Source organism: Anas platyrhynchos, chromosome 16, assembly GCF_047663525.1.
Source record: "Anas platyrhynchos isolate ZD024472 breed Pekin duck chromosome 16, IASCAAS_PekinDuck_T2T, whole genome shotgun sequence".
NCBI classification, from domain to species: Eukaryota; Metazoa; Chordata; class Aves; order Anseriformes; family Anatidae; genus Anas; species Anas platyrhynchos.
Window position 1 is genome coordinate 1,729,548 of NC_092602.1, and position 19,918 is coordinate 1,749,465.

At 57.4% G+C, this 19,918-nt stretch overlaps 1 protein-coding gene across 3 annotated transcripts in view; it reads left to right on the forward strand.

Annotated features, from left to right (window-relative positions):
* Positions 1–3,826: 3,826 nt before the first annotated feature.
* Positions 3,827–19,918, forward strand: part of CORO1C (coronin 1C) — a 43,563-nt gene continuing 27,471 nt past the window's right edge. The window contains exons 1-2 of one of the 3 annotated variants that reach the window (XM_072024381.1): positions 3,827–6,010; positions 7,223–7,499. In XM_072024381.1, the coding sequence (XP_071880482.1) occupies positions 4,681–6,010; positions 7,223–7,299 (1,407 nt within the window). In that variant the 5' untranslated portion in view covers positions 3,827–4,680 and the 3' untranslated portion in view covers positions 7,300–7,499. Of the gene's footprint in view, positions 6,011–7,222; positions 7,500–12,295; positions 12,437–19,918 lie in introns of those variants that run through there. The other 2 variants (XM_038187716.2, XM_072024380.1) reach the window with 2 other exon arrangements.

Genomic DNA, 19,918 nt, shown 5'->3' on the forward strand with positions numbered 1-19,918 from the left:
GCCTTGTTTAGGGTGGGAACTGGGGGCTCGTTTTGGACCCAAACCTTCCCCAGTGCTCCGTGGCTGCCCGAGGTGTCCTGGCCACCAGGGGTTCACGGTCCCCGCAGTCGTATCCCCGTTGCTGTCCGTGTCTGTGGCAGGTCCTGATGCCTGTGGGTGGCAGAGGGACAGGCAGCGGGGACGCTGGGGCTCTGCCTGATGCCCGCAGGCTCCGTGCAGCCCCCCCAGGGCCCGTTTTGGTGCCGTGCTCCCCCCGCAGCCCCCAGCACACCCGGCAGCCCTGAGGCTTGCAGGGTCCTCTCGCATTTCCCAGCCGTGCGGACACCTCCCTGCACTCCCCATCGCTGCCCGGCCAGGGAAGAAGCTCAGAAAGACGCCCCGAGCTGATGCAAGCGCCCACGTTCGTTTCCTTCCCGTTTTCTTGAGTGCCTGCCCAGCCCTGCTGTGCGCTGACCGCTGGAGCCCGGCGGTGCCACCGATGCCACCGGGCAGGGACCTCCTTCAGGAGCCGTGCTCACGGCCAACGTGTGCTAGGAGCACTCGTGTGCCATTTCGGGGGGGTTTGTAGCCAAACCTGACGCTTGCAGACTTCGTTAGATTTGTTGCATGAGAAGGTAGATGTCTTTTTTTATTTTATTTTTTTTCCTCTTCCACGTATCGTAATTGTTCTTTTCCAATGGAGTGCCTTAAGAATAGTTTACAAATACTGTGTATTTATGCTGAGCTGTTAAACTCCGCTGTTTTGCTGTTCATATTTTATTTTTTGGTGCTTTTGGTGTATCCGGTGGCAGTCTCAGACCGTTACCACTTCCTCACGGCGACCTCCCAGCCCGCAGGGCTCGGCGCTGCTCCACGCTTCCCCTTGGCCCGGCGCAGGGTGCCCCCCGTTTATCTATGCATTGTTTAATTGGGGAGGGTCTGGGGGTGCTCAGCCAATTCCCAGGCACGGCCCCAACCCGGCCCCATCCCAGAAAACCCCAAATGCACCAAACTGGCACCTTATTTCCAGTCCGGGCGCTGTCGGGCCGTCTGATGCCCCCGGGGTGTCCCGGCTGGGGCTGGGGGGTGGGTGAGTCCCGTGGAGCCGTCCCCGTGCATTGCTGTACTCTGTGGTAACCGTGTTCCTCTTATTCCATCCTATTTCTTACTTCTGGTTTTATATTTAAATGCGCAGGATCTTTTTTGTACTGTACGTTCGCGGTAGGGGACGCAAAATGCACTTTTTTTTTTTTTTTTTTACCTTGGTTTGTAAAAACGTACTGTATATTTTATGTGCTTCTCGTGAGAAAAAAATAAACTTTTTTTTTTTTTTTTTCCTTTTACAAACGTGGTTTGCGGTGGTTTTGGGGGGTGGGGAAGGATCACCCTGGCCGTGGGGAACGATGGGGTGGAAAGGGAAGGATGAGACCAGCACAAAATATCCAAGCAGCGGCCGCCCCCTGGCTCCCATCTCCCTTTCCCCATGAAATCTCTTCCCAGCTCTGCTCCCGGCTGCTCTCTGCCTCCTTTGGGTCCTGGCTTTCTTCTGCCATGCCAAAAGCTGGACTGGGAGCTGCTTTTGTCCCTCCTGGTTGCGTCCTTGCCGTGCTGGATGCGTTTTGGCTGCCCTGCTGGGACGGCGAGCAGCACAGAAACACACCCGGCTTGTGGCTGGGGCTCACCTGCGGGTTTTTTTCAAGGGGAAAAGGGAACAAAACACAAATACGCTTAAATCCCGGAGGCAGAAAAAGAACTGAAATCGGTATTTCTCTGTCCAGCCTCATTTCTGGCTCTGAGGACCAGCAGGGCAGCCACATCGCAGCGACGCCTGCTCCGTGCCGAGCCGTCCCCATGCAGGGAAAGGATTTATTTGGAGAGGGTCTCGGTGATCCAGCAGCACCGGGGGCTCTGCGATCCCATTCCTGCCCAATGCTCTCCTCCAAAAAGCAAAAACCCAGCGTGGAAGCCGGGGAGCTGAATCTCCTGCCCCGAGCCCAGCCTGCTGCCGCCCCCCGATCCGCCCGGCCCGGCCCTTCCTGGGCATCCACCAAATTTTGCCTTTAAAGGCAAACAGCGAGCGGCGGCCCCGCAGCCCTGCGAGGAGCCTCGGTGCTGCCCGGGATTGTTCTCGCTCTCGGAGCCGCTTCGGGGAGGAACATGTCAGTGTTTACCTTGGCAGGGGAGCAAGGCGCAGGCTGGGGATGCTCTCCGCTCTTGGCACCCTTTGCTAATTGCCTCAACGAGTTGTTACCCCCCCCCTCCCCCCCAGCCACCCGAAATGTTTGCTTTTTAGGTTTTTGGGTGCTGTTTTGGGCAGGCAGCATCCATCACCCACCTGCCAAGGGCAGCCAAGCCTCGAGTCCTGCCTGCCCTTCTCATTTGAGTGGCAGGGGGGTGAATTAAATGATTTATCTCCCCCCCCATAGGGCAAATCGGCTGCAAGGAGCGAGCCTTGGGGTGGGCTTGGGGAGTTTTGGGTCTGCTGAGCCCTGAGAGCACCTCGGCGGGCACCGAGCCCTTGGGGGGGGGGAGCTGTGAGAGCCCCCCCAGCCCCACATCAAACCCCACCGGGGACACCAGGATCTGTTTTTTTTTTTTGTTTTTTTCATTCTGGTGTTGGAGGAGCAGCAGCCCAAATTCACATCCTGTTGTGATGTTGCCATGGCAAAGCCCGGGCAACATCTGGAGCCAGCGCGTTCCCTCCGAGGGCCGTCAGGGCGTTATTTATATCAATATCTTTATACAGCCCCCGTGGGCAGCTCGTGGCTGGGGCACAGCCGGGTGCCGGGCTCCCCCCCCACCCTGGCTGCACGATTTGGGGCTGGGGGACTGCGGGGCTGGGGAGCGGGCATCAGGAATAAAAGATTTCCAGAGCAGAGCCTCGGAGGTGGCACCGCCCAGCTGCTGCCCCCCTTTTGTCCCGGTGGCGGCACCGAGGATGCTCGGGGAGCTGTGGCTGAGCTCACCCCGTTGGTGCCAACCTCGGCCCCCGTCCTGGCACCGCCGCTGCCCTAAAAGCGTCCTCCCCTCTGGCTCGAGGGCCGGGTGGCAGCAGCGTGGCCGTGGTTGCCATTTCCTTTTATGCAGACAGCCCGGGAGCGGGCACGGCGCTGCTCCCCCGTTGGGTTTTTGGAGTTCGATGAGCAGCTCCCAGGGGAAAGCAGCGCGGCCACAATCCCTGGAGGCTGCTCCCGGGCTCGGGGCTTTTTCCCCTCCGTGCTTTGCCCGCAGAGCTGGGGAGAAGCTCTGTGCTCCTTGGTTTTGCTGAGCCCCTCTTGGCAGGCTGGGGGGTGACAAAATTGGGGTGCTCCAACCCTGCTGTGCGCCTGGCAGCCCCAAAATCAAGAGAATGATTTTTGGGAATGATTTGGGGCTCATCGTTTGGGAGGAAGAGAAAATCAAATCGGTTTTGCTATGGGCAAGCAGGGCATTGCCTCAAAGAGAAAAAACTGAGTTATCGGCCAAGCGTCTGGTGCCCATGGAGGGGTTTTTTTTGGGCAGCCTCGGCGGGGACAAGAGGTGTTTGGTCTCGCTGTGGAGCAGCTCCACCGGCAAGGCTGATAAGGAGCGGGGCAGGAGCCGTCCCTGGCATCCTCCCACGCTGACCCGGGGGTAACGCAGGAAGCAGCACCCTCCGGCGTGCCCTTTGGGACAATTTAGGTGTTTTTTTTTTTTTTTTTCGCATCCCAGCTCGGGATCCTTCCCTGGGGCCGGACAGGCGTCCGGCAGCGTTGGACCATAAAAGGCAAAGCGCCGCGGAGCCGCTGCCATGCCAGGCATCCACGGCTGCGTGGCCGGGGCCCGAGCCTTGCAGCCCCCCCCTGCTCCCCCCTCCACAGCCGCCGGGGGATTTTCAGGAGCCTGCTTGGCAGCAGCAGCATCCGAAGGGAGGCCCGTCCCGCTCGGAGGCTCGTTTGGAGAACCCCCCGGCACATTAGCAGGGAATTTTTGAGGAGTTTCGGCTCGCAGGCTCCTAAGGGGGGCTCGTATCCGAGGATGCTGTTGGGTTTTGCTGTTTATTTCGGGTGTAATTCTCCTGCCCCAGTAATTCCCCGAGCAATATAACGTATTCCTGCTGATAAGTGCAGCCACTCCGTGTCTCCGCGAGCTTTACACGGAGCGTCTCCAGCCCCGGGGGCCCCGTGCCAGCACCGCGCTGCTTCCCAGCAAGGAGAGGGCTTGGGGGCACTGGGGGGGGTGCCAGGCTCTGCCCAAAAATCCACAGCAGAGCCGAGGGGGGCGATCCCGCTGCAGCGTTTGGCCTGGCACCGCATCAGTGCGAGCAGCGAGAGCGGAGGGGAGCCGGGGTGCGTCGCTGCAGCGGGCTGGGGAAAGGAGGAGAGGCCCCGGAGAGGGATGAGCAGCGAGTTTTGGCTGTGAGGGGCCATGGGCTGGCCGAGGAGAAGCTTCTGCGGCTGCTGGGGTGGGCTCGGCCGGGGTAGGGAGCGGCTCTGTGCCGGGAGGGAGCCCCCTGCCCCGTTACCGGCCGTGCCAACGTGAATTTCCCACCCCGGCTGGCCGTGAGGCTGCGAGGCTGCCGGTTCACATGCCCCGGGGCTCGGAGAGGTTTCCAAGCTGCCCCCCGTGTCTCTCCAGGCGCCGGAGGAAGGAGAAAGGCGGTGCCGGAGCTCTGCCGAGCCCCAAGGTGGGAAGAGAGCCCGGGCGGGTGGACCGGGGATCACGGGGAGCGAGCTGGCAGCCATGGAAGCATCCACCTGGCAGTCCCGCGGATATTTACGGGATGACACAAGTCAGGCACGAGGCAGAGACTGCGCCACGTCCCGGGCAGCCTCTGCAGTGGCATGCCAGGATTACGCCCTGCTGCAGCAGAGTCCGCGCGGCCAGGAGGGCCTGGGGCACCTTCCCCAGCCCGCGGCCGAGGCGCACGTCCCTGCCGGGGCCCCGATGAGCGGCAGCAGCTCGGATGAAGGCGCCGCACGGGCAGCGAGGGGGAGAGGGGAGGAAGGAGAAGCCCCTCCGAAGGTGTACGAGATGCAGGTCGGGCACAGGTGGCCGGGCTCCGGCCGGACGGTGAAGCCCGTGGTGTATCGGCTGGAGGAGAGCGAGTACCGGCGGCTGCTGCAGGAGGCAGAAACGGAGCCCGAGGAGGAATGGGAGGCGGAGTGCGAGGTACCTGTGCTCCAGGAGAGCTACCCGGGGAACGGGAAGGTGGCGAGTCCGAGCCTCAAGAGGATCAACGCCTTGCAAGGAGCCCTGCGAGGGCAGCTGAGCCGCTCGGACTCGGAGAGCAGCCTGGAGAACCGGGCGGTGAATAAAGCCGTGCCGAGCTGCCCGGCGGAGGGGAACAAACCCAGCGTCCCCATCAGGTCCGACAGCTTCGAGCGCAACGCCTTGCTGATGGATTACATCCTGCAGAGCAAGCAGGAGGCAGCGGCAGCCGTTCCCCACCTCCCCAGGGACGGCAGCAAGGCGGCCGAAGGCTTCAGGCAGGCACTGGGCTTCGCCCCGCCGCCCGGCACCGCCACCCCGGACCCTTGCCAAAACGGCGAGGAGGACGCGGTCAGGAAGCCCGAGGTGGACTGGCAGGTGGCGAAGAGCCTGGAGAGGATGGTGACGGCGGCCGCGGCGGCGAGAGACGCCGGGAAGCTTTCAAGGCAGAACAGCAGCCAGCTCCTGGAGAGCAGGGAATGGCTGGAAGAAGTCGATTTGGAGCTGTTGGATTCGTACAGCGTGAGAAAAACCCCTCCGGCCCCTCCGGTCAGGTCGCACAGCAAAGAGAGTTTGGCTTTGAGCATGAGCAAGACGGTGGCGCTGACCGAGGCGCTGCTGGAGCCCTGCAGCTCCCTGGCAAAGCCTGCCAAGGAGCAGAGGGCGGCCGCGGGCGAGCGCGGCGCGGAGCAGCCGGCGGGAGGGAGGGCGCCGGGAGGAGGGGGCCCCGAGGAGCAGGAGCGGAAGGGGAGGAAGAGCCAGGAGGAGGATGAGAAAGTGCTCAAGGTCGCCGACGCCAAGAAAACCTTCGAAAAGGCAAAGGCAGCGGAGGGGAAGGCGGCGGCCAGCAGCGCCAAGAAAGGTGAGGAAAGGGGAGGTAAAAGGAGGGGGGCTCGGAGCAGCGCCGGGGGGCAGAGGTGGCACGGTGGGGGCGCGGTGAGGGCGCGGAGCTTCGCAGAAAGCCGGTGCTGGAAGGAGCACGGAGCAGCTGGGAGCCACGCGGGGGTCGAGCTGCGGTCCTGGCGAGGTGGGAGGAAAAGCAGGAGGCGGTTTGGGTCCGGCAGCCTCGAGGAAACGCTTCTGGCAGCGGCTCCGTTCCGCGGGAAGGGGCTTTGCTGCGCAAAGGCTCCATGGATGCAGGTGGTGCCGTGCCCATCCAGCCGGGCTGCTTGCCAGGAGCAGATCCAGTGCCGAGGTGCCTGTGCTGGACCTGCTCCCCCTTCACGTGTGCTCCTCTCCGCTGGGCCACCCGGTGTCATCGAGCTCTGTAATCACAGCAGGGCGAGGTGGGGTTTATTTTCCTCGGGTCCTTTCCCTCCCGCGCTGTGACTTAGCTGGACGAGGCGTCCGGGGAATGGCACCAATTTGGAAGCCATTTCACTGCGGAGAACCGAATTTTTGGGGAGTTGTGCTGGTGAAAGGTGGGCAGGGGTGGATGGGGAGAGGCGAGAACCCAACGCTCGGTCCCGCAGGGATGGGGTCAGACCCTGCTTAACCCGCACCCCCTGCTCACTGACAGCCTGCGGTGGGGGAGCGCCTTATAAGGGAAAATACACGTGCTCGGGGCAAGGAAATCTGTGCTGGTTTGGGGTAGAATTAAGGTATTTCCTTAAGGAATAGGTGTGATCAGCCCGCCAGGCCGGGTACATCGTGCTGTCAATGACTCGCGTTGAAAAGCAGCCGCAGCACCAAGCCAGAATAAAAACACTGATGTGGGGTTTGTTGGGTCCGTGGTAACAAACAACCCACAGCCAAAAAAAAACAGATCCTAGCCTCTTAGGGAACCTCTGGAGACACGTTATCCTTCTCACGATGTAAAGAAATAGGACGGGGAAGTGATGGCAAGCTGAGAGCCGTGGAGGTGCCGCGATAGGGAGCGTCAGGGCCGGCTTCTCGCTCTGCTGTCGCTGTGGTGTCTGCTTCAAACATTTCTGCTTCAAACATTTCTGCTTCAAACATTTCTGCTTCCAACCTTTCTGCTTCTCCCCACGCCTCGAGCCGCCCGGCTGCACGAGCACACCCCGCGTGCCTTGACCTCTGTGTGATCCCTTTCTTCTACCTCTGATTTTTCCAGCGCCTTGGGTCCAGCTCGGTCCTAGCCAGCAGGGAGAGAAACAGAGCGCGATGGCAAAAGGCTTCAGGACTGGGTGACTGATGAGGACGGGACTGGGCTGTGTGCTCAGTGTAACGCGGAGAGCCGCAGGAACCACGGCGCCCAGCCTCACCTCGCTTTGGCCACGCTCAAAACCCCTGCTCACTGCCTGGCCGGTTTTTGTCCTGCTCCTCAGGACGATAAAAAAGTGCCAAGCCCGGGAAATTCACGTTGTAAATAAAATACAGCTTGCTTTTTTCACCTTTTTTTCCTTTTTTTTTTGTGTGTGTTCTGCTTTCTTGTCTCTCTCCTCCTAGTTAATCCTGCGGTGTAGCGGAGGTAGCGACAAAGGCAACCCCATCTGTTGCAACTAACTCATTGCTTCGTTTTTATTTGGTGTCCTGATGTCTTAATGAGGTTTGGGGACCACCTCCCCTTTAGTGCAAAAATGGAAAAAAAAGAAAAGAAAAAAAAAGAAAGGAAAATGTGTTTTATGCCCCTGTGTATTTTATGACCCTGTGAATTTTATGACCCTGGGCAATGATGGGGAAGAAAAATACAGGGAGATGGAGAGGAAAAAGCCAAGCTGGAGTTTAATTTCAAGGTTTCCTTTTGGTGTAACCCCACTGGGCATTTCTGTGCCCCCCCTGCCAGCATCTTGGGGTGGACGTGGCTGACGCCCGTGTCGCTGCACGTCGCATGCAGCAGGGCTGTGTGTACGTAGTGAGAGCTTTATGAAATGTGCATTAAATCATTTACAGCAGCAGCATCAATGATTGATAACCGCCCCGGCCTAATGCTGCCTCCTGGCTGCTTGCTGCCCCCGGGGGTCCCCGGCCGGGCTGCGGGGAAGGGGCTGGAGCTGAGCCCCCCCTTTTGCTGTGTCGGGGGCACGAGGAGGGGGCAGATCTGCCCTTAATCCACTTCATCCTCCGCCGTAATTCACACGTTCATCTTGTCTCCCTGTCCACATCCCCGACGCGCTCTCACACTTGGCCCTTCCCGGCTGCTGTTTTAAAATCCCGGCTGAACGCCTCGCTCTCGATATTTTCATTTCCTAATTCCACAGCTCCCCTTTCTGGCCGAGGACTGAATAAGGCCCAGCTGAGCGGGCTGTGCTGGGGGGAAGGAGCTGAGCACCACAGGGCCACCGCCACGAGCTGGCCGCTGGCACCTCTGAGAGCCACCAGACCTCGGCAGCTCTCAGGATTTGGTGATTATCCAAAAATCCCCGAAATATGAGGCTGGTGAGCGGCGTGGGGTGAAGCCACCCTCGCCTTTCGGTGTGAGCCTGATGGGTGGTGAGGAAGCGAGGCAGAAAGAACGGATCGGATGCCGTGCTTTGGATAGAAAGCATCGGGATTTGTCATTGCAATCGGCTCAGATTGCTCTACGTAACACTAAAATGATAAAAAATAAATAAATAAGCACAGCCAGCAGTAAAACAGCACCACGCCAAAGGGAGCAGCTCCCCCCAGCACTGCTGGATCTGGTGCAACTCCACCAAGAGAGCCTGGGGGGAAGAAATACAAAAACAGCCTTTGGGTAGGACGGCCTGGTGCTCCCTGTCATTTTTTCTCTAAGTGTAATAAATCCAAAGGCTTCATAAAATAATAGAAAGATAGCGGACACAAACGTTCTGGAAAAGTTGCATAACTCGGATGCTTGCAGTCCCAAAATCTGAAAGATGAAGTGCTGGGTCTGGCATGGTTTGTATGACTTAGCAGCTAAGCTGCAAAACAAGCGGACTTTCAATCGCTGATCTCTCTAAACCCTCTGCAAGCCGTTTTTCCTCCGCTCACAATATCTTTAGCCACGAGGATTTAGGCAAATTGAAATGTTTGAGATAAATTCATCCCCCAAGTGACTTTCCTGGGGCTGGCTGCCTGGGTCGCCGTCCAGCCGGGCTTGCTGGGCCACGTTGCTCAACGCCAGCCAAGCCCCAAAATCTTCTCCTCGGGGAGGTGCCTCGCTCATCACCAACATCTGCCCTGCCCCGGGGAGCTGCTCAGACCCTAATGAAGTCCTCCCCAGCAGACAGCCACCACTTTCCATGAAGGGTTTGCTCGAATGTCTTATCTAATTGTCCTAAAATGCTTCTGTTAGCACGGTGCCCACCCAGCATCGGGGAGGGGACTTGCACGGGTGCGAATTCTTGAGGTTTGTTTCAATTCTGCTAAGGATTTGCCCCGTGCTGGGGGTCACATCTCGGGCAGGTGATGAGGAGCTGTGCTCCACACCTTTGAAAACAGCCCTTGTACCTTCTGGTCCTCCTTCCTCCACCTTTTCTAAACCAGAGCTGATGAGGCTGGGCTGGCAAAGAAGGCTGGGGGCATACTGAATGCGTGACTTATAAGGCACGTCAAGATCGTCTTAGTAATTTATGGCATGGATGGAATAGATGCATATTTGCAAGCAAGCTAATTTTAGCCGCTGACATAAGTTTCAGAGGTGGAGCCTGCAGACACGGTGCTGTTTCCCTATAAAGGCTGCGAGATGGGCTGTTTGCAGCAATCGTGCATCGGTGTAGCACGGGGTAAGGTGCGCGATGCCTTAAAGCAGTCAGATGTGCTTTGGAATAAATTCTCGGCCTTTTCTGCAAAATTTAATGATCAGGCGTGCTCGTGCAGACAAAATAGAAGGACGAAATTTGTTGTCGGATTCCTTGTAGCTGCAAGAATTTGGTAATAGGATATTTTCCTCTACAAAAATTAGAATTTGTGACATATTTTGACAAGCTGCTGGGCTTGCACCACACTGGCTATAATTTAAGTACTGTTTGTTAGAATTATTTCATTCAGCTGAAGTGATGAAGATTACTGTTTACAGAGGAACCACAGAGCATGTGTAAATCCCCAGCCATTATTTCTGCTGTTGAGACTTCAGCCCGAAATATTTGTCATTTCTTCATCGCCTTGTATGGTGATCTGCTGGGATTTACACGGCTCGTTAATCCAGGTCAGGATCTGAGTGATGCTTGGAACGTTTCCACCCAAACGATCGATGAAGCATTAGTGAAAATTCAACAGGTATCATTTCCTCTCCTTTTAATCACTCCCATTTTAAATGGATGCCAAAATCCCACTTGTTGTTATTTCTAAGCTGCTGGGTGGTGCTGGGTACTTCTGCCTTTGCTGTTGTGTTTCAGACCCAAGGAAAGCATCTCCTGGTACGCGATTACAACACCATTTCAAGCTTGTTTTGAGCTAGAAGCTGTACCCATGCAGTACCACAGCATTACAAGTGCCGCTGTGTGTTTGCATGAACAATTCCAACAACGTTTTAACCCAGATGCACGGGTTCAGAACATATCAGACTGACAGCAGAGGGACCGGCAGCCCAGACATCAGCTCTGTCACTGACTCATTATGTGACCTTCAGCAAGTCACGTACCTGCACGGAAAATATGAATCACGATCCAAACCCACTAAACTACAGATTATCTACAGGTCTGCTCCGGGACTGCCAAAGTGCATTTTTTATTATTTTTTTTCCTTCTTTTTGAGCTGCAAAGAGGTTGTCTGAGGGATGAGGGCAGGGCGTGAGGGCTGGGCTGGCTTTCAGGAGGCAGACACGGAGCTGGTGCTAATCGGTGCCGAGGGCGGGGATGCAGCCTCGCCGCCCTAATCTCTGGGTGTATCATTTTTTTTTATCAAGGTGTTGCTCGGTACACAAGGGAGACTTTCCTGCTTCTCCAAGCAGTGGTTGAACTTGTGTGAAGGTTCGGCCAACGTCAAATAGCATTTGCTTGTTTAATTTGTAGCTGCTGTGGCATCAGGTGTTCCCATCAGCTGCCAGCCAGTCGGACCAGCAAAACCACGACAAATTCACCTCGCCGAGGCCTTGTGCAGGCTTTTACACCCAGCCACCACCTAACGCGGCGTGGTTTGCGCTCCTGCTGCAGTTTGATGGGGGCAGAGGAGCCTCTTTGCTCACCACGGCAATTTCACCAAACCCGGCGCGATTGCAAAGGAAGTCACGGGCGTGCCTAACCCCCGAAAAAAAAAGAGCCGGGGGCCCCTTAAGCACCTAACCACATGCAAATGCACTCGAGAATATTGGCTAAAACGTGTGAGGAAGTCAGACCAGCTTTGGGTTTTGGCCATGTATGGTAAATATCTCGCAGCGCGGGCGCAGGCCCGGTGTCACCGGCCCCGCCGCGCTCCTGGGGGAGCTGAAGCGTGGCGCCTTGAGGTGCTTCCTACCCTACCCCAGCCGCTCGCTGTTAGGGACAAGAGGCCTCTGCCAGTCGTCTGGGCGAGGAAGACAACCCGCCGTGCAAATATGAGCTGATTTCCCCCAAAACTTGCTTTCCTTCTGGTGCAACCTTGTGTTTTTAAGGCAGCTGCTGTGCTCCCCCCCTGAAGCGTGGTTTGGGGCAGAGGCTCTGTCACTGTCTTGTTGGTCGTGCTGCTAACCACCATGACAGGGGAGGCAACGCTTGCTTTTACTGCGGAATTGCTGTGGTGATTTTTTTTTTTTTTTGGGTGCTTTTGCTGAGAAACTGGTCGGGGGGCCTCATGAGGAGCCAGCAGCCCTGTCAGTGCTTGGAGCGCCCCCAGCCCACCCCATCGTGTGCTCAGCACCTCTGTGACCCCATTTGTGTGCCCCCCGTAGATAAAAGCACAGCATGGGGCTGGCTGTGAGCACAGTGAGGGGTTGTGTGTGAGGGAACTGCTGCTGTGCCTGTGAGGGACGAGGCTCTGAGGGGCTGCAGGGACCACTGTGGGCACGGGGCTAAAATGAGGGGCTAAACACTGGTGGAGGTATTGGGGTGAGGCGACTGAAGGGAGCATTGGTGTCCCCATCCCACTGAGGCCATGGGGCCATGAAGGGACCGTGCCCTCCCTCAGCATCCCCTCAGCACAACCTCCAGCCCCCTCCCTCACGGCCCGGCTTTTATAGCCTCCCCCCCCAGGTGGGCGGGGCCAACAGAGCGCGCGACCGCGCGTGGAGGCGAGCTCCGCCTTCCCATTGGTCCACCGCCCTGCCACTCATCTGACCGCCGAGCGAGGCGGGGCCCGTACCGGCGGAGAGGGGCGGGGCTTAGCGGCCGGGTGGGCGGGGCCAAGCGGGGGCGGGTCCCGCCCCCGGGCGCCGCGGTCAGTCGGGCGGCGGCGGCGGCGGCGGCGGCAGCGGCGGGGGAGGGCTCCGCCGGGCTGAGGAGCGGACGCGGGGCGGCAGCTCGGGAACGCGGTACGAGGCGGCCGCGGGGGTACCGTAGGGGCGCGGCGGGGGGAAGGGAGGGCTCCCGGTGGGGACGGCGTGGGCGGGAGGGCAGAGCGGGTGCTGCGAGCCGAGAACCCGCAGCCTCCGGTACCCGGGTGGGGCCGCCCGTTAGCCCCCGGCCGGCGGCGGGGCAGCGGCTGTCAGCGCTCGGGGGTCCCGAGGGGGCAGCTTGGGGAGCGGCGGAGCTCGGCTCCTTATTAGGTAGCGGAGCGGCGCGGCCCCGCCGCGGGTTCCGGCATCCGGCGGAGGTGGCGGCCGCTGGCGGAGCGGGGCCGGGCCGCGGCTCCCCCCCGTTTGGCTGCCGGCAGCGCCCCGGTGCCACCACCCGGCTGCCCGCTGCCTCCCGGTGCTCCCCGGTGTCCCCCGGTGCCGCCCGCCCTTTGTCCCGCAGCCGGGCCCCGCTCGCTGGCAGCGCCGAGCCCCCGGGACAAAAGGAACCGGGGCTACCGGGGGGTTACCGAGGGCTACCGGGGGGTTACCGGGGGCTGTTGGGGCTGCTGGGGTCGGGTCCTGCCTCGCTGCCCCCCGTGGGGTGGCCTCAGGCCCGGTACCCCCTCGGGCTGCACCCAGTGGGCTCCGTTATCGCGACCCCCGTGGGCTGTGATCCCCCCCCGGGGCACAGCAGGGGACCGGGGGCTGCGTGGGGACAGCAGCGAGGGATGGACGTGGGTCTGACACGGAGCAAAGCCCCTCGGGGGTGCAGCCTGCCCGGGGGGCTCCCGGCACCTCCAGCGGTGTCGGTGACCGGAGATATCGGCGACGTGGACGAGCGATTCTTCCCCCGCAGCCCTGCCTGGTGTTGGGTTTGCTGCTCCCGGCTCCGGTTTAATCCTAGGCCAGGCTCCAGCCATGCTGCTGGGCGTCAGCCTCAACCTCAGCCCTGTGCCTGCTGCAGGAGGAGGAAGCGAAGCGGCACCGGGTGCACCCCGACCGGAGCAGGGGGCAGCTCATCCCCCCCCTATATGGGGCAGGGCAGCGGGCGCTGAATCACCCCCACTTGCTCACGGGGAAAGGCAGATGGCAATAAAACGTCCCCGCTAACGTTGACGTTTGCCAGAGGCTGTGTACACAAAGGTAGGAGATCAGATACTGTCGTGATAAAAGTCAGTGCCTGTTTGGTTTGTGTGTGTTGTTTTTTTTTTTTTTATAATTAATTTCCGGAGCACGGTGGAAGCTGACGGGCTCAGGTGCATTTCGGGGAGCGTTTGTTTTCACGCAGCGCTTCGCGGTTGTAATTTTTCAATGGTCACTTGTAGGCTTGCCTGCAGATTGCTTTAATCAGCGTTTGTGCGTCTCTTTATGTTCTCTGCTGGCATTGCTCTATCTTCTAGTGAGCCGCCTTTTCAAACATCGTTGGATTTTTCAAGTTAAATCTTCATGCTTATTGCATCTGTCACTTCTGGGATGCACTCCAAGCGAAAGGCAGGGATTCGGTGTAATGGCACTGAGATGGAATGCACAGAAGGGTAAAATATCAGCTTTCTTGACTGATACAGCAAAGGGCTACGAGGGATCTGCTCTCGGTAACTGTTACAGGCATCATGTCGAATTTAATATCAGAGGCTTTAACGACCGTCTCATAAAATGGCTCATTAAAGCACCAAGTCGCGTTTCGATTAGGGGAGGATTTATGTCATTGTTCTTCGTTTGGTTATTGATTCCGAGGCATAGACTTCGCTCGGATGCCAACTTCCTATTTTGAAGACATGAGCAAAACACTTCCTGGCCTGAGTTTTCGGCTCGGTGAGGTCATCGCTGCACCACTCCCAGGGCTAGGAATGTCCTTTTATGCAAACTCGCAGGCACATTTCGCTTGACTTTTAAAGTCTGGCTCTGTTTGTTTTGGTTGTGTTTCACCCAGGCTCTCGTGATAATCGCAGGCCTTCCACGAGGATGCCTTGGAACAGCAACTCGCTGAGGATTTCAAGTGCCCCAGTTTCAGCCTTTACAGGGCACACGAGCAAGAGCTGCACGCCTGTGTTCTCTTTTACTCTTTTCCCTCTAGCCTCCCCCACCTAGTGCCGTTGGTGTGCTTCAATTCTGGCTGTTAACTCTGAAATTAGCCTGATTAAAAAGTGCTCCCGGCTTCGGTTCACAGCCACGCTGGTTGTGTGTGTATCTGAACCGTCAGATCGCTGGTGGCTGTGCGCTGATAGGGGATGAGCTGTTGCTTTCTGTCACAACACGCACAAACGCAGGTGATGCTGCCGTGAGCGGGGTGAACGCCACGTCAAAACTCAGGCAGAAAAGGGTTCAGTTCGCTGGTGTGACTCAGGAAAACCAGGGCTGGGAGCTGCTTGTCCCAGCTGCGTGGGAATAACCCCACCAGTATGGGTAGGGATCGGTTACTGGGAGCTGCGTTTGCGAGTAGGATCGTCCTGGTCTGCTTTTCCCGTGTGAATGATTATGCTCAAACGGATTATTAGTTTCTTGCTGAGGGTATAATTGCTCGCTAGGTGACTTTGCACGTGCTCGAAGCCGATAGCATCAGCACGGAGAGAGCTGGGTGGCGCGGGAGGCGCCCAGCCTCGGGGTGCAGCAGTGGGGACGGGGGCTGAGTCCTGCACCAGTGCCCCTCGGAGGAGCAAAACCACCAGAGAGGTACACGACGGCGTGTATCAGCACCCCGTGGGGCTCGTCTGGCGTGAGCAAACCAGCAGGTGCCATCCTTTTGCAAGCCCAGGTCCCTGCACCGACGGCTGCTCCTCGATTGCAGGCGGTGTAAAATTCTTCCTGTTGACAGCAGCCGTGCTTCGGTTCCGCCGTGAATTAGCATTCGCCGTGCCTCGTGGGTTTGTGGAGTGAATGCGAAAATGGTCACAATTAATGGCAGGATGTGAGAGGAGGTGATGATTTAGCATAAAATGGAAGGTGTCTGCTCAGGCACTGTGGCACGCTTGTTCAAATTGATATATATATATTTTTTTTACCCTTTTCCCATAAAATTCTTCATGCTACTGAGACAGATGTGAGCTCTTAACAGCGGTCATCCTCGTAGAAGGTCACAATGTGCTCCTGAAATGGAGGAGGTTTCTCTGATGGCAAACCACAGAGGCTTTACAATCCTGCTCTGCAGGTCAGGAGCTAGCAAGGAGCTTGACAGCAATATTGAAAACGGCATCGGCTCCTCGAGGGGAAAAAACAACAGCTCTGGCAAAGGCCTGCTGGTGCCCATCGAAAGAAGAAGTCTCCTTGGTTTAGGGGTGCCTTTCCTCAACGTTATCATGTTGCTTGTTGAGTGCTGTTTGCTGGCTCTTGCACAAATTTTGGTGATGATGACAAGCGATAGCTCACGCACCTCCTGCTAGCGGCGTGTGATGTCTCTGCTGAGGTCTAGCCCTCACTGGGGGGAGCTGGATGTGGCTGGCTCGGTTATCGTGATGCTGCTTGACACTGAGCTGGGCCTCTCAGCCCATCGTAATTAGGTTTTTCTTGTTTTCCCTTTTAATAATTGAATTTGGAAAAGCAGGGGAAATAAAATTAGGGTGGTGGTGGGATCCGACTTAAAGTGATTAAGGGTCAGCCTGGTGGGGTCAGGAGCACTGAGATGAGCTGGCAGCTTGCTCTGCAGTGCTGTGGATTCGTGTTCTGGTCTAGGAAGCTTCCTGGCCTTCTTGTGGCCCTCCAGAGGAGGTGCAAGTTTTTGGCAAAGCTTGGCTGGCCAGAGCATCTCTGCGTACATTCAGCCAACGTACAGCTCTCTGTGGATGAAAATTAAGGCAACCATTTCTGCAGTGCTGTCTAATACGCCTGCTCCAGATGTCATAAAACCAGAGGGGTTGTTCTGGCCCCAAAATAAGCCCTCTTTGCATCCATCCACGAACCTGGGGAGTGCATTTCACCTCCAGCTCCTGGTGCCAGCAGCCCGGGTACCTCATTTCGGCTCCCCCTGGTCCCAGCCCTCTGAAATGTGGGAACTTCCTTCCCTCCCCCTCCGCCCCCTTGGTTCTGCATATAGTTGCCATAGTGACTGTGTTCTTCGGTCCTTGAAAACCCATTGTTTATCCCACGTAAAGGGATAAAAGTGCTGGAGATACCGCGTCTCGGAGGGCTGTGCTCCGTGCAGACCTGGCAGGGACTCGCCACCCTCCGGTCCCGCGGATTCGGATATTGGACGTGGGTCAGGCACCATCAGACAGCCTGATAATGGGGATAATTAGCACCACCAGGGATTAGCAGGCAATAACAAATTCAAGCCGTAGTAAGCACTCTGTCCCCGGGGAGCCGGGCAGGCTGGCGGGTCTGGGCAGATGATCACTCGATACGGAGATAGGCATCAGCGCAGCCCCGCCAGCGGCCGCAGCACCACGTTTGGTCTCAAAGCCTCTTTTTTTTTTAATTTTTTCCCCTCGTTTTGAATGCTCAGGAACTTCACTGTGTGTTATCTCGCGCTGGAATCCCAAACACGCCATGGCTCGGGGTGTACGCATGGCGTTGGGTTGGTGTTTTTCATCCTCCCAAGGCAGCGTTGCAACCGTTTTTCCCGGTTAGCTGGGTGCAGCAGGTTGATTTTCTTCTTTCCAGGTGGGAAATGTGAGGTCAAGCATTTCGCTCGGCTCTTCGGGTACTAGATAAGGAATATTTCTCGCTGGGAATCGTAAGCATGTGTGGTACACAGGCGGCTCACGTGTTGGCACCAGCACGCATCGAGGTGTTGGGGTTTGCTGGTTCCTTCCTGGCGTAAAGACCGCGGTGTCTTGGAGAATGAGCAGCCACAAAGCTGTCCTGCTCAAACAGGAGATGATTTTATTTCTGGTTCTTTTTCATTTCTGGATCTGCTGAGATGGGTTTGCAAGGCAGGAAAAAAACTTCAGAGCCAGCTCAGACGAACGCGAGTTGCCAGACGCGCTTCTGCTTCAGCACCGCGTGACGTGTAGGCAGAGCTGTCCTCGCACAAAGCGCTCCTAGCCGGGTGCCGTGCTTCCCAGCAGCTTTTTCCTGGCCGCTGCTGCTTTTTGGAGCAATTTGTTAGTTCTGCGAGGCCTCTCAGGACGTGGTTGAAGGGGTAGGCTGCCCAGGTTTGGCCTCCTTTGGATGCGTGTGTGTTATCTCTGCGCTCTTCGCTTTGCTCCCGGACGTTTCTCTGGGGGCAGAGGTTATCTTTTTGGTCTTTTTATGTAGCGAGCGCTACATTGATCTTCTTTTCTACTAGGGGAGTTCTGAAGGGCCACGAAAGATCACATAAAAACCAGCTGGGGTTTATCTGGGTGCAATACCCCCTGCTGTTTTGGCCGCTCTCCTCCAGCGGTGCTGTAAATGCCCCAAGAGCCCAGTCAAAGGGCTGAAAGCTGGGGCTGTGTGTGCAGCACTGGGTGAGTAAAGCTTAAAGGCCACCAGATGCAGGTTGTGATCCCTCAATCCCCTCTTCCTGATGCTGGGTTCTGCCCAAAATCATGGCCTGGGGCTTGTGGCGGGGCGGCAGCTCTGGTCCTGGGTGGATCCACACCGAAGGGCAGCTGTAGGATGGAGGAAATGGGATTGAACTCGGAGCCCTTTTGTTGAAGTGGATGTTGGAGGGGCCCTAACTGGTACCACGAGATAGGGAGTGAGCAGATGGAGCTACCTGGGGTTGAGTTTTAGCCTCCACCCTCCCCCCCCACCCCTGATTTCAAATTGCACGGTAGGGAAATGGGACGGGATGACAGTGGTGCTCCGAATTACAGGCTGCTCGGCCAGAAGAGCTGGCAGGACAGCAAATGGAAATCGGGGAGAAGGACGTGCCAGGTCCAACGGTGAGAACTGAGATCCATTTCGCAGCCTATTTGTACAGCATTAAAACCTGCAATGTCTTCACACCCTCCGGCCCTTAGCCTTCTGCACCTCCTTTGTCGAGGCCTTGCCTCGCCTTTGACAAGCGGTCACCGTTTTTGGGTGAAGAACCTCAAAAACAGCTCATGTGTGAGCACCTCGCCTGTCGGGTGGGTGCTAGCAAGCAGTGGGAGTCACTAGATGGGGCTCCGGCGTAGATAGGATGCGGGTCGAGGTGTTTTGAGTGCTGACTGAGTCTGTTATTACTTTTTGGGGTAGTGTTCCCATCCCAAAGTGTGGTGTGAGGACACAGCCAGCCATGCCGGTCTTTTTTAGGGCTGCAGGTGACACTGCTCACATCAGGGTCATCGTGTTTGCTGTCGTGGGGCCAGAAGCAAGCTTTGGACACCACAAAATGAGCCCGAGAGGTCCTGCTGTGGGGCCTGGCCTCGCCCGGCAGAGGGCCCGCGGTCAGGCAGGGCCATCTGGAGAGCTCGGCATCCCCGCCTGGGCAATCTGAGTCACTCTTGGCGGCCCTGCTGGCCAGCCTGGCTTGTGCTGAGCCCTTGTTTCTGCTTTATTTCGAGGCTGGGAGGAATTCACGGCCCTGCTGGCTCCGTATGGAGAGCGGTGAGCTCGCTGCAGGCCTGTGTTTCCTGAGGGGGCTCAGGCCGCGGTGCCACAGGGCCGGGACCCAGCACTGAGACAGCTCCTCCTCAAAACATCCTCAGCATCCACAGCTCCTTCCCATGGATGCCACGGCATGTTATCATTTGGAAAGCATTTTATCCAAGCCTTTGGAGGTTTCTCCTTTTGATAAATCTTGCTGGTTTTTTTTGAGGCGTGATTGTTAACTGTCAGCAAGGAGAAGCAGCGTGATGTTTCCAGGAATATCTTAAAGCCGCTAAGGCAGCAGGAAGCGTGCCTACCTCAGAAAATACTGTGTTAACCGAATTATCTTCGTGTCTGTGCCTCTTCTTGACTGGTGCAGGAGGGGAAATCCTGCTTGTGGTGCTCTTTGTGCTTTTGTGTTGGGCTCCCAGCACCCAGGGGCTGCTTGGGCTCATCGCTGACGGGTGCTGGGGCTACTGCTGGGCTCCTCTGTCACACACAGACTGCGTTATTTCACTCGGGCATGTTGGATTGCTTCATGTTGCGGGGGAAAATGCAGTCCCTTCCTGCTGCTAGGACTCGGTCGTGTTGGAAAGAAGTGCCTGTGCCTCAGCTAATTGCTCGGGAACGGTGGGAGGCCTCCAGCTGGGTTTGAGAATGGTGATTTGGGAAGACCCTAATGAAGCTCTGGTGGAGAGGAGCTCTTCCTGCATTCATAACCACCGGGCTTTCACCCCAAGCTCATTTCCCAGATTAAAAGGAGAAAGGGGAAAAAAAAAAAGCTTATAATATGTCACTCAGGAACATGATCTCAGAAGAAGCTTGCGTGCAGCCTTCAGGAGAGCAGAATCCAGCAAATTGAGGTAGCAGCTCCGAACAGATTGGTACTTCCTCGTTAGCTCGGCTGGGCTGATAAGAGAACTAGGTCAGCTGGATGGAGCCAGCGTTTTATCTGCATACTTCTCTTAACAGGAATCCTGCAGCTTGGCCGTCAGAGCTTGGCTTGCTGATGTGCAGCTCAGCACCGGGGGTTGTGCTCCCTGCCTCGTGTTTTCCTCGGGGTCAGAGTGTGGTCTGGAGCCCCGTGGC